This window comes from Phodopus roborovskii, unplaced genomic scaffold (assembly GCF_943737965.1).
Source record: "Phodopus roborovskii unplaced genomic scaffold, PHOROB, whole genome shotgun sequence".
NCBI lineage: Eukaryota > Metazoa > Chordata > Mammalia > Rodentia > Cricetidae > Phodopus > Phodopus roborovskii.
This window is the reverse complement of record NW_026125281.1, coordinates 20,146,847-20,160,836: the sequence shown is the minus strand read 5'-3', so window position 1 is coordinate 20,160,836 and position 13,990 is coordinate 20,146,847. Positions and strand designations below refer to the sequence as shown.

Here is a 13,990-nt window from a genome sequence, read left to right as displayed (position 1 = left end):
AACAGGATATAAAGCCTCAAGGTCTTCCTCCAGTGACCAACATCTCCAGGTAGGCTTTACCTCCTAAAAAGTTCTACAGCTTCCCAAAGCAGTGAAACCAGCTGGGAACTAAACGTTAAAACACATACCTTTGTAGGGTATATTTCACATTCAAACCACAGTATACCAAACCAATTTTTGTTCATTTACCTGTAATGTTGGGAGTTTAACATATGACCTCGCAGTAACCAAGCAAGTGCTTTAGAGACTGACCCTAGCCCTTGTATTCTTTCTTGTTTTAGTTTGTATGAGATAAGGTCTTGCTGTGTTGCCCAGGCTGGTAATGTGTATCCCTGGCAAGCACTGAACTTGCCAACCCCTTGCCACCACTTTTCAAGTAACCTACCCTGGGAGGTTCAGCCTAGATTTTAAAATGACCACTTCTAGAGAGAAACTGCAAAGAGCCAAAGTTAGTTACAGTTCTCAGAGGCTTACATCCTTAGCTTTGGTGGCACCATGAAAGATATAGTCCTCCCCTAACTCGGCTTCATCTTCCTTGAGAGCGAAGGGACATTCTGATAGAGAACTAACTTCTGTATATGCTGTTTCCTCTCTCTTGTCTAATGACTATCATCTTGATTTCTATATCCTTGGGTGTTAGTTCTTTCAGCACAAACTGTGTATTCCACCTTGGGCTCTTCTCTGCTACATAATAATGCATTTATTTACACAACTTGTGTTCCTACCATATTAAGAATTGCTAGAATAGTTTTGGGTATCTTTGTATTCTCAGTACAAGACAGTCTCTGGCTTATAGTTGATGACTGAAATTGTTCTGTGAATGAACAATGCAGCCAATATTTTAAAAAATGAACCATCATGGATAAATACAATCTGTATTTAAACTGTACATTGAGAAATGAATATTATTTTAAAGAAAATATCTTTCAAGGAAGATATTGTTCTGGAGGGTAATCATCGACACTTCCTTACTTTCTTTGTTTTACCCATTGCCTTCAGGATGGAGAGATTTAGGTCTTCAAGCGCAGCCAGTACATTCTCATATTCACCCAAGTGCTGAGAAAAATATTCTGGAAAGTAAAAGAATTAAAATCAACTTATGTTTGAATCTAGATAATCATAAGACAAAAATTTCAATTGATAACTTACTTCATAAATCAACAAGCAAAATGTTGGCTATAAATGAAAACTTGGAAGTCTTTCAAATGAGACTAAGGTAACAGTATACTAATTTCACTAGAAAAGTAAAACAGAAAAAGAAAAACAGCCTAGCTGATTATAATTATCCACAAACATGTTCTTTCTTACAAAAAAGAAAACATGATATTTTCTAAACAAGATATTATTATAGCTCACAATAGGTTAGCAATTTGGGAAAAATGTAAAATGTTATTGTTTCTTCTAGGAAACACTTAGTAAGGGTTGTTTTCCCTCAAAGTTTGATTCTGCAAATCACAAGGGAAGTCCTGTTGTGGTTCTACTTGTGGATACATTTTTGTCAGGACTTGTTTTTAATATTTCAGCCATTTATTTCTCTGGATCAAAAGTCATGCTTATCATATTTTTCCATTACTAGGAATAAGTAATGCCTCAAAAATTATGATTAAGATGAAAACATGGTACACAAAATAATTTCAAATAGGTTGAAATATAATACACATAAAAGAAACCATTATTGACAGAACTCTATTTCTAAAATAAGAAACATCCAATCTTAACAAACATTCATATATTAGAAAAAGGAGAATTTTCAGGTGCTACATACTGGAAAACGAATAGCCCTTATCATTACTGTTAACTGCCTATTGACAAACTACTATTTACTATTACATTTCTGTAATGAATTATATTTTACAATTACATCAAAATAATATAAACTCATATGCAGACTTAATTCTGGGGTACCCTGTAATGTGTTTGATTAAAAACTGTTTTTGTTAGCCTAGTACTCCAGGTAGAACATATGTGGACATTGGTATTAACAAAAGTGGAGTCTGGAGATGTGAATCAGTTGGCTAGTGTGCTTGTTCAACATGCACAAATCCCTGGTTTCCACTCAATACCACATAAGCTGTGTGCAGCGGTGCATGTCTGTACTCCCAGCACTCAGGAGCTGGAAAGAGTAGGATCAGATAGTCAAGGTCATCCCCAGGTACATGCAGAGTTCAAGTTCTGCCTTTGATGACAGAAGAATTCATTTTCTATTTAAAGAGCCTACCATAGAACTATTTTATTAATTCTGGAGTCCAGCGATGGCTTGGACCAAGTTGGTGGTGATGAAAATGGGAAGACCCAATCAGATTGTTGATAAACTTTGATACATATTATTTTAAATATAAATATATGAAAAGTAATTCTGGACTTATGTGTACATGTAAAGTAAAATATATCTTTCTGTATTTTTTGCAGGCATATATTTCAGGAAGCTAGAGAAATATGGAGAACTCATTGTGATAAAGGCCCATTAGACTTTAGATTATTCAAACTGAAAGGAAGAAAACAATGAGGCCAGGTGATGTGAACGCCGATGTTGAAATTGTACACACATCAACTAGAGGTGCTAACAGAAAGAAGTGAAAATTATCTAATATGTAGAAAATGGGAAAAGTTAATCTGAGTGAAGTAATTTGATTTGAGAGACTTTTGACCTCCAGAGGAAAAACACTAAATGGAAATGCAGCGATGGCACTAGAAGGTCGGGTGAGATTTGTGACTGGGCTTCCAGACAGTCTTCGCCCCAGACCAGAGCTAATTCACTAATGAACAAAGCCGCATGAAGTGTTTTACAACGTGAAAGTGAGGAGGCTCATGGAGCTTTCCTCCCCGGCTTTGTATTGAGAAATAGCCAAGTTCTGTAGAAGATTCTTTATTACTAACAACACAAAATGTCATATGTGTTTACTGGCTTCTTATGTTTTGTATTGAATTTTCAAATTGAGATCTCTGGTATTTTGGCTGAAAACAAAACAAAAGGAACAAAGATGGGGCTGTGGGTAGAGCTTAATTGTTAGAGTGATTATTTTGTCTTCATGATGGTCCAGGTTAGATACACACAGGCACACACGCACGCACACACAGTCTCTCTCTCTCTCTCTCTCCCTCTCTCACACACACAGTCTCTCTCTCTCTCTCTCTCTCACACACACACACACACACACTCACACACATAGTCTCTCTCTCACACACACAGTCTCTCTCTCTCTCACACACACACACACTCACACACATAGTCTCTCTCACACACACAGTCTCTCTCTCACACACACAGTCTCTCTCTCTCTCTCACACACACAGTCTCTCTCTCTCACACACACACTCACACACAGTCTCTCTCTACACACACACATTCACACAGTCTCTCTCTCACACACACACAGTCTCTCTCTCTCACACACAGTCTCTCTCTCTCACACACAGTCTCTCACACACACACAGTCTCTCTCTCTCACACACACACACACTCACACAGAGTCTCTCTCTCTCTCACACACACACACTCACATAGTCTCTCTCTCTCTACACACACACATTCACACAGACTCTCTCTCTCTCTCACACACACTCACACACACTTACACACAGCCCAGGAGTTTTCATAAAATAAAAGGCCACTCTTTCCCCCCACTCACTTCTTTCTTTATTGTTTTAAGAACTTCATGCATACACTGAATCTATATCACTCTCTTCAACTCCTCCTGTATCCCACCCCCCACTCTCTTCAAGTTTTTTTTAACCTCTTCTAAATTATTACTGTTACACATACACATATGTAGCATATTGAGTCCATTTAGCATTTCTTATGTGCACATATGTCCAGAGCTGACCTTTCAAAATGAAAATATCTTTCATAGTCAAGACGTTTAGCTTAGCCAGAAAAATGTGATGAAGGGAAATTCAGTTTTCTTTCCGCTTTTAAATCATTCATGCTAGCACATGCATGCAGAGGCCAGTCCAGCATGTGACAAAACTATGTCTGGAGGCTTTAGATTGGAACCTCCAGGGTTTCCCTCATTTCCCTACTTCCTCATTAATGCATTTGTTCATCTCAAGTCCACACATAGAGAGGGAGTGGCCACACGGTAAGTGATATACTAGCTAGCAATGACTGCAATTCTGAGAATTGGGGACTAACTACAATGCCATCCCTGGCCGACAGCTTGTGGGAAGCTAAGCAAGGCGTTGAAGCTTGTGTCCTAGGATTGTTGGTGAGAGAGGAAGCAGACAAGCAGTAAGCATCCCTTGTTTAATAGTCTACCTTTTAGCCTCAAGTTTAGGTTGGTGTTCTTGAATGTCTTTGTCAGAGTCCTCTAGAGCCTCGCTGGTTTTTCTTCTCTGTGGACCAGTAGTTGGAACTTGTTAAAACACATCAGCTCAGGCCCATGAGCCTGCTCATTTACACATGTGCTTTAGTAAGACACTAGGTGATTTATGGATAATTTAAGTTTGGGATGCATAAATCTAGGGAACTTGCTGCAAATTCAGATTAGTATTAAAGTTTCATCTGCTAAATCAGAATCTTTGCGTTAAAGCCCTGAAATTGACATTTCCTACAGATTCTATAAAGGTTGGCATGAAAATTAAACTTAAGATACCTATGTGAAACAGGTAGGTGAAACATTTTGAAAAGAAGAGTAATATCTTGCAGTTTTCCTCATTGACTTTACCTGGAAGGGATGTACATGATCAGGGGCTGATGTGAAGTTGTCAAGAGCCAAGGCCAATAATAATTGTCGGGAGGGATTTCCTCATAGACTAAGGACCATGAATGAGGCCAAGGTGTGGAGTAAAGCAGGGTTAAGGAGGAAATGGCTGAGCTTGGGGTAATGTCGTCATATTCTTGTCACTATAATTTATATTTATTAATTAAATCACAATGTCAGTATGATCTAGGAAATGGATTTTTGCTAATAAATCATGGCATTGAAGAAAAATAAAGATTTGGAGCAGATATTGGTCCCTTGAAACTCTTGTCGGTGAGTGGTAAGAATTACTCTCTGGAGAAAATAAGAATAACTTTTAGTGAAATACACAAATGAATTCCATCGGTTTAGGGAAAAACAGTCATACAGAATTTGTAGGAAACATTTATGGAAATCAGATGTCAATGACTTTTGAAAAGTAGTCTTGACACTGGATGTAATGGAAGAATAGAATTCAGTTCATAAACAGATACATTTAGCACACCACCTTCCAGAAAGCAAGTTGTCTTCTTGTACATATTTACCACACCTTCACTAATAAAATGCTAACAAAGGGCTGTTTTCTCCTTTCCCCAATGTACAGAATCAGTAGTACTGGATTGGGATTGTATTCTGCAGTTCAGTCTTCCAAGCAGAATTTCCAGGTCTGGCTTAAGGAGACCAAGTCAGAACAAAAGGACCCACAGCTACTGAGTCAGAGTAGGAAATGGTCTTGGAAAGCATTCTCATGAGTCTAAAGGACCTTCCAGCACATGTACCTTGCTAGCACCTTGTAATTGAGGTAGAAAATGAACTAAGTGAAATGAGAGACTGGGCTCTATACTCTGTAACCTGAAGAACACAATAACATAGAAGTTTCCATAAAGATTATTCTGAGGGGGTTGGTAAATTTGGGTGATCAGCCCAGGAAAAACCTTAACAGAAAAATGCACCTTGAAGAACTAAACATTATCGAAATTCTCTTGTCCATCAGCCTTCTCATTTTCACATTGTAAAACACTTCACTGGGTTTTGTTCATTAGTGAATTAGCTCTGTTCTGGGGGAAAGACTTTCTGGAAGCCGAGTCACAAATCTCACCCCACCTTCTGGTGCCATCGCTGTATTTCCATCTCCATGGTACCATCCACATTCACCAACGCTGCTTCAGCTTACATACTCAGATGATAAAATGCTACTAACTGAAATATTATTTATATATTAATCTCATGAGTTAGATTGCAAAGATATTTTAAAGTCATATTTTAATAGATTTTGAGTTTAGGTACCTATTTGAATTAATTGATGAATTAAGCGAAAGCTTAATGAAGCTAAGAGATGTAAGCCTAGCATCTATAATTGGTTTCTAGGAGGAAGTGCATGCAATCTCTGTTCTATGTCAATCAAACCCCACCCCTCCAACGCCTACAGGGAACTTGTATGAGATGTGACTCCACATATTTCTCTTGCTGGCACTGAAGCCTTGGCTTTGATTAAAATCCAACTTAAATATTTATTTTATATTCAAAATATGATATGAAAGGAAGCTTCAATCTAGAAACAAAAAATGCATATTTTACAGCAGGAAAGAGGATTATAACAAGATAGTGAATGTGACCACTGGATTTTTAAAATCTAAAGACATTCCTTGCTAAGCAATCACTTTCGTTGCTAAGACTATGGGGAAGGCAGAAGTAGGTGACTAATAAAGTTTCATTATTATGGGGAAAGGCAAACAAAAATTCTGTGTGGATGGTTGAGTGAAGACTCACAGTTATGCTTTAAAATTTAGTAGTTTTAGAAGACAGATTTATAAGATACTCCTGAAGGACACACAGACAACAGAGTTAACAGACAATAGCCACGAAATGTTTAATTGTCTTAAAGATAGTAATAAGTTATTTTTCAATCAGCTCTTCTTACCCCGGCAAAGGTAGATGTATATAAAATGAATTTTCTGAACAATTGGAGGGAATTGCTAATTTGGCCCTCCATACCTAGACATCTGGGGAAAAAAACGTCTCCAGCTGCATGAAATAAACAGGGTGTTGCCTTAGTTCTTCCCATTACCTTGCCGTTCACTGGCAGGGGTTGTGTGTCCCTGAGAATGGACTACAATTTGACCTCTGTGGGCTTTGCTGTTCACTGCCCATTTTGGTGTCATGGTCTAGGTGAACTCTTTTGCCTGTTTGACACAGTAATTGTTATGTATAACTGAAGCTACCCATGACTGTGTGTGAAGGCATGGCAGGGTTCCCCCAGAACCCCCAAACCCCATCCACTATGACTCCAAGAATGCCTTGCTCCTGCACCAGATCTTGTTTCCTCAGTGGGATTCCTGTCTCCGAACCAGGAGGAATATTGTGCAGGTATTATGCAGGGAGCCTAGAACTTAATGGCCACTGGAACATTTGAAAGCTCCTGTTCAGCATTTGTTTGGTTCTGTTACTGCCCCTGAAACTGCTCTAATGACATTCTGGTGACATCTCACAGGGCTGATCTGCCAGATTGCTGAAAGGTTACCAACCTCTAATGACAGAAAATGTCCGTTTAGATTATTATGGAGAGCTCTAAAACTGTAAAACAGCCACAGTATCTAGGAAACATTTGTGATTTCAATGAGGAGTCTTGGAAAACCTTTCTTCTAGCTATAGGAATGTTTCAGGCTGCCTAGAGCATAAAATCATACTTGAGCAAAGTGCTATTTGACACATTCATCTTAAAATGAACAATATAAAATTTTCCCATATGCAGAGAAATGCATATCTGTTTCAAGTCTAGTGGTTTCATAATGTTCTGTTTCATAACAAAGAATAAATTTCGGATTATTTACTTTTTCACATTTTTAATCTCTGACCCCTGTTACTGTCACGAAGACAACAGGAATAAATGAAGTAGCTGGTAGACTAGGCATTTCGAAATATCTCTCTCCAGACTGGTACATTTTTCAAAAAGGCATTTAAGTTTATAGAATAATTGCACAGATATGGAACCAAGCTATTTTTATATTTAAATGATACAGCTTTGGAAAGGGTGCATGATGATTATGAAGCAAATGGAGAAGCTGCATTAGGCTCCTAAAGAATTTGTTTCTGTAAAACCATTGCACAATCCCAGCTCTCTTTTTATTAGCAGTTTAACTAAGCCCAACTGTTTAAGTAACATAAACATTGCTGCAAAATGCAAGGATAAGAAAACTCTGACCACTCTGCCCAATGGTTTGCTTCATTTCCAGACTTTTAACTCCAACCTCACACTCTCTCTTTTCTGAGTCAAATTAACAACATTTCGGTTGGTCTTAAAGATACTCACCACACAGTTCTTCTGTGTCAAGATTGCTGTAAAGAGATAAAGAAAGATGTTATATCTTTGACAATTTTTTTTCATATATTTTTTTTTGTTCCAGGGCTGAAGACTGATAAATTCAAAATACTGAGATAAAATGTTAATAAATATAGTACATTACTATCAGAAGAATAATGCTATGCTCATGGACCAAGGACCCTGTGGTACAGAAATGAAAAGATACTTCAATATTAGTCAATTACCTCACATGTTACACAAATGGTATTCCATAGTTACACCCATAGCCCTTCATTTACGTTTCTAAACAGTTAAATACAGTTATTTTCCATTCAAACATAACTGTTTGGTAAATATAGGTGGTTAGGATAGTTCTCTTAGCCATTCTACATTGTTGAGTACTTACACATTATTAACAGTGACTACCTCTGAGTCCGTCTTGAACAAATAATTCTGTATTTGTGCTTTTTTTTTCAACATAGTAAAAAAATAATACACAATAGCAAAGAACATGAGCTCTGGGGCCAGAATGCTTGAGCCCAATCTTAACTCCACAACTTACTGTCTTGTGATCTGGGACACTTCACCTCCATGAGTCTTTGTGTCTCTGTATCAAAATGCTGTTTCAGTGTTTCAGTGGATTGGTGTGCATAGAGAACTTGGGGTCAGTGGTGCAAAGTGGTCATTTAATAAAAGCACCACAACTGCTGACTTAACAGAACCAGAGCCAATATACCTTTGAGACAAGCTTGGGTCAATGCTTATTTCAAGCGATCTCTAAGAGGCTCAAAATTCAGATGTAAACAATAGAAAACCCTTATCATTATGAAGGTAAATACAAAGTACTTGCATTGAATGCTAATAAATATAATATGGTTATTATTAGAGTAATACATGGCTATGAGCCAAGGAAGGTGTGATACAAGAATGAAAATATACTTCAGTATTAGTTAATAAACCATAACTGATTACATTATGGGGGAAGAGAGAAGCATAAAATGTTGTCAATGGTAAATAAGAATTTGGCTTTATATGAATCTCTTAGAATACAACTTGTATCCTAGTTCCTCTGGTGATGTGACATGTAAAATAATAATAATAATAAAAAAAAAAAACGCTTTGACTCCAAAATTTAAGTTGAAGAACAAGTTACTGGGGAAAAGTATTTCTATTTTTGTTTCCACAGAAAATGAAAAGATGTGGATTCCTTCCAGACTAATGTGGTTTGATCACACCAGACCGCCTGAAACAGAGTACAAGCTGATCCTACATTCCAAACAGCTGGACAAAACAGCCCTACAGACTACAGCTAGGATATCTGAATCTTCTTCGAATCCCCCAAGACAGCGCCCCTTACCAGCAGGAAGTAGTTTGGAAAGAACGACGCCCAAATTCCCAAATATTGTGTATAAATGTTTGTTTTCATTTAATTGGACTTTGTTATATAAAATTAAATAAAAAAAAGAATTTGGCAATATTTTAATTATAACTCATAGTTTTAAAAATTAAAATATAAGGACTAGAGAGAGACATGCCTCTTAAAGGTCTGAAGTATATGAGGATCAACTAGGAATATGAGTTTGAAAACTCTTAGAATATGCATTTGTCACATGTCAAAGTTCAAGTAAGCCTTCATAGACAAATCTTCCTTTAAGGTACAGGAAGGGTTGCCAGACAGAAGGGACACTATCATAGCATTCCATCACCAGTCCCATCATTCTTCATTATGTAATTAGCTCAAGATTTCATCGTATGACACCATATATTCTATCTTGTATTTGAATATGTTGTTTCTTCAGTGCATGGTTTTGTAAATAGATTTGCCACCAGACAGAATATGTAAAGTCTCTTGTGTTAGTTTTTGTGGGGGCCCCTCATTATTCATTTGTCTATTCCACAGACATGTATTCTAACTGCCATTGGCACCTGAGGCTGCAACAGACATCAAAATAAATATGTTATATTTCTAGTTTCTTGGAGCTTAGTTCAAAAGTAGACTCAGAGGCCAGATGTGGCAGGGTACCTCTTTAATCCCAGCACTCAGGAGGGATAAGCAGGCAGCTCTCTGTGCATTTAAGGCCAGCCTGGTATACATAGAGTTCTAGGACAGTCAGAGCTATGTAGTGAGTCCGTGTTTCAAACACACACACACACACACACACACACACACACACACACACACAGAGGTAGACTCATAGCAAATAAATAAATTACAATAAATCATTTGATGTGGGGGAACTGGAGAACTTTTCTGAGGTCTCAGAGTGTGTCTCAGGATAATACACTGAAGCTAAAGTTTGAAGGTTAAGTATGAGCAGAAAAAGTAGATGAGCAAGGGATATTCTCATTAAAAAAATAATTTTAAACATGTGACTAGGAATTCATTTAACTTCAAGGACCTAAGCAATTTCTTTGACTGAAATGTAGGTCATGAGTAGGAAAATGGGGCTGAACAACCACAAGGCCTGACTTAACAGTGTAAGAAGTTCCTCCTTGTTTTCTTATCACTTTGGAATCACAGGAAAACCTAAAGGTGAGTAGCTTGACTAGCTTATATTGAGAAGTCAGTTCAATTAGGTAGTGGTAGAAGAAAAGCAAAGTGTAGAGTCCTATTTGCAGGTTCCTAAAGTAGCTAGTGCTCACTGATCTGGGTGGAGCATACAACTCAGTGTGTATGCGGCCTCATTCACGGGGTAGGACAAGAGGGTATCTTTGTATGCACACTGAGTCCTAACCTTTACTTTCTTTTTGTATATACTTATATACATATAAATAAGTATGTCTATAAATCTGTACATAGTTTATAATCTAGTAATGCAGTGTTCTTTAAGATGTTTCACTATACCACTCTCCAGGACTCAACTTTCACTATATTAACTCATAAGACAGGATGGTCAGGATCAGTCCTGTCCACTGCTGATAGAGAGAGATGAAGATATGGGCTGGAAAAAAAACCAATACTTGTAGAAGGTTTTGAGGAGAAACAAATAAAAGACTTTAAAACATACAGGATTCAGGGTTTGGTAGCTTAGGCATTTTGTAGTTTCACTGTAAGATATAAAGTTTATTTTTTTCTAAGTCTTACTGTTTTTACAGAGCTTCAGACTTGAAAGGGACATTAAAGGGCACTGGTTTTGTGCTTTTTCATCAATGGTTCACCAGTTCATAATGAGATTTATTTTGAGTTTTCAAAAAGAATAAACAGTTCCACTCTATTACTGAAAATTAAATGACTTGGAATACAGCATGACATAGAATAGCTAGGGAATAATGAACACAGGAGCCTGCTGTTTGCGACTACAAAGCGATGCTTGTCAAGTGCTGCAGTGTTTGTGTCCCCGATGTGCCTGTATTCAGTTGTTTCTGTGCCATGCAGTTAGCGGTGGGTAGGAAGCCATGGCTCTCTTTACAGCAGGCTTACATGGATAAATTGTAGTAGGACTTGCATTACACTGTGATCTATTCCATCCTGCAGTAATGCAAGATTTTAGAGGATACATGAGATACAGAAGAGCCCAGAAGATTTTCCTTCTTCTTTCCATTTAACAGCAAAAAGGTCAACGGTATTTTACCAATGCCTTCATATTAAAACGAAGGAGAGAGATGCCTAGGGGAAGGGAAAGAAAGCCAATGAAAATAGTGAATACTGGTAAAGAGTTCACATTCCCACAGACACAGAACAAGAGGAGTTTTAGTAGAAGAATCCTCCCTCCTCTTGCTGCTGGGAAGGGGTAGAAACCAAACACAAAACTAGTCATAAACACCTGATTGGCAATGATGAAAATAAAGACCAAGAAAACAAATGTGCAGTAGATGAATAGCTACATGGATTGTGTGTTATCATAACAGAAGAGTTCTCAATATATTGAAAAATACACACACACACACTATATATATATATATATATATATATATATATATGATAGGAGTTGTCCTTCTGTATATATGTTTCTCTTATTGGTTAATGAATAAAACACTGTTTGGAGAATGAGGCAGGAAAATAGGCTGGTCTAAGAGACAAGGAGAATTTTGGAAAAGGTAGGCAGAGTGGGCCCGTCACACAGATTCTCTATGCTGCTGAAGGAGTAACAACATGCTGTGGCATTACTGGGTAAGCCACAGTCCCATGGCAATACATAGATTGATAGAAATTGGTAATAATTAAGACAGAGCTAGCCAATAAGAAACCCTAAGCACTGGGCAACAGTTTATAATTAATATAGCATTTCTGTGTGTTTATTTGGGACTAAAGTGGGCAAGGTGGGATAAGAATTTTCTCATATATATATACATATATATGAGCATATATATATTCAAAAATTATACAAATATCAAATCAGAAGTAAATTAGCTAAATACATACACATTGGTCAAAATCATTTTGAAAGGTTTGGAAGAAGTGAATGAATATGGCAGTAGTGAGCCCACACTGATCCTGGGTGGTAGGATTTCAGGAAGATTTGATTCTTCTGTTATACTTTTCTAAAATATTGTTGTCTATAATCATTACATTTCCCCTTTAGTGGAAATAATGAATTTTGTAGTTGTACTAAAAGAAACTAGGAAAAGTAAGGTATTAAGGTCAACAGTTGAGGTTCATAGCTTCTCTGCACATACTATGCAACTGCCTATGAGTTGGCTTAGTAGAGATTGCATTCAGTCTTTCCATTTGGACCTGACACTCAATTTTGCAAGCTCTACCACTTGACATTCTGTATATAAGAAATGGTGATGTAAGCAATATTTAAGAGCATTCATGTCCAATCCTAAAGGCACTGGAAGTTGTACTATACTATGTTGTATTGGGCTCTCCCAACCCTGATGAAACCAAATCTCTGCTTAGGAAGTATGTTTGAGCCAGGTGGTAGTGGCACATGCCTTTAATCCCAGCACTTAGGAGGCAGAGGAAGGCAGATATTCGTGAGTTTGAGGCCAGCCAGGAGAGGCTCCAAAGCTACACGGAATCCAAAAACCAAAAAATAAAATAAAATAAAATAAAATCTCAAATCCCCCCCCCAAGAAGAAGTATGTTTGCCACTCAGCAAGAGAGAACACAGGACTCTGTGGTCTGGTAACTCATGAACTCATTCTCAGCTTAGGTTACAACTCAACAATTTTATGTTCAGATCAGCATTCTTATTATCTCCATCAGGTATTTTCCTATAGATTTACCTGCATTTTAGCTTGAAAATACGAACTAAGGATTGTGAATTTCTCAATGAAAGACTACCATCCTCCTTTGCTGTTTCTGATTATATTCATTTCTTTATAGTCTCCTCCTTTCCAAAAGTACAAATTCCATATCCTATATATCTTTGCTACAATCATTAAACCTCAGGTTCATGCAAGAATCTGAACTCTCCCAATATTGAGGTCAACTAAAATTAGGTTGTTTTTCATACATAAACACATCATATATGAGAGATAAGCTAGAGTTAGAAAAGCACATTTTTTTTTTCTGGAGCTACAAGTTATTGATTTACTCAGCCATGACATACTAATTATTTCTTCTGGGCCTTGTAGTGAGCTGCTTGTGTCCTCAACATACTTATACTCTGTGTGTGAAATAAGTCTTTGTTGCTACAGGGAAGTTTAGATGGGGCAATGTCACATTAGTGTGTATGCTAAGTGATTCCTCTTTAAATGAGGAAAGGAAGAAAAATTTGGATATCGAGACACAGACAGAGAAGACTTGTGGAGTTGGGCAGAAATTGGAACTGTTCTTCCTCAAGCTAAGAAATGTCAGCATTTGTCATCTATCACAAGAAGCTGGAAGAAACTAGGAAAAGTTCCTTACTTAAGACTGAAGGAACAAGGTCTTGCTGAGCTTGTATGTTGGACCTCCAGCCTTTAGAACTGCAAAAGAATAAATTCCTGTTGCTTTAAGCCACACAGCTTATAACATTTCCCATAGTAGCTCTAGGAAACTGGTAAGCCTGTTCTAATATCTTATGTGGGGTTCAAGTAGTCACGCACATCAAGTGACATCATGCTCTGGTCTCTGTGTCAC

The 13,990-nt window shown here is 37.4% G+C and overlaps 1 protein-coding gene across 1 annotated transcript in view; it reads right to left on the bottom strand.

Moving 5' to 3' along the window:
- The window catches only part of Necab1 (N-terminal EF-hand calcium binding protein 1), a 157,214-nt gene that overhangs the window by 79,398 nt on the left and 63,826 nt on the right, over positions 1-13,990 (bottom strand). Inside the window, exons 4-5 of the mRNA XM_051197973.1 lie at positions 7,990-8,015; positions 973-1,070 (exon numbers count right to left, since the gene is read on the bottom strand). Of these exons, the coding sequence (XP_051053930.1) occupies positions 973-1,070; positions 7,990-8,015 (124 nt within the window). The remainder of the gene's footprint in view (positions 1-972; positions 1,071-7,989; positions 8,016-13,990) is intronic.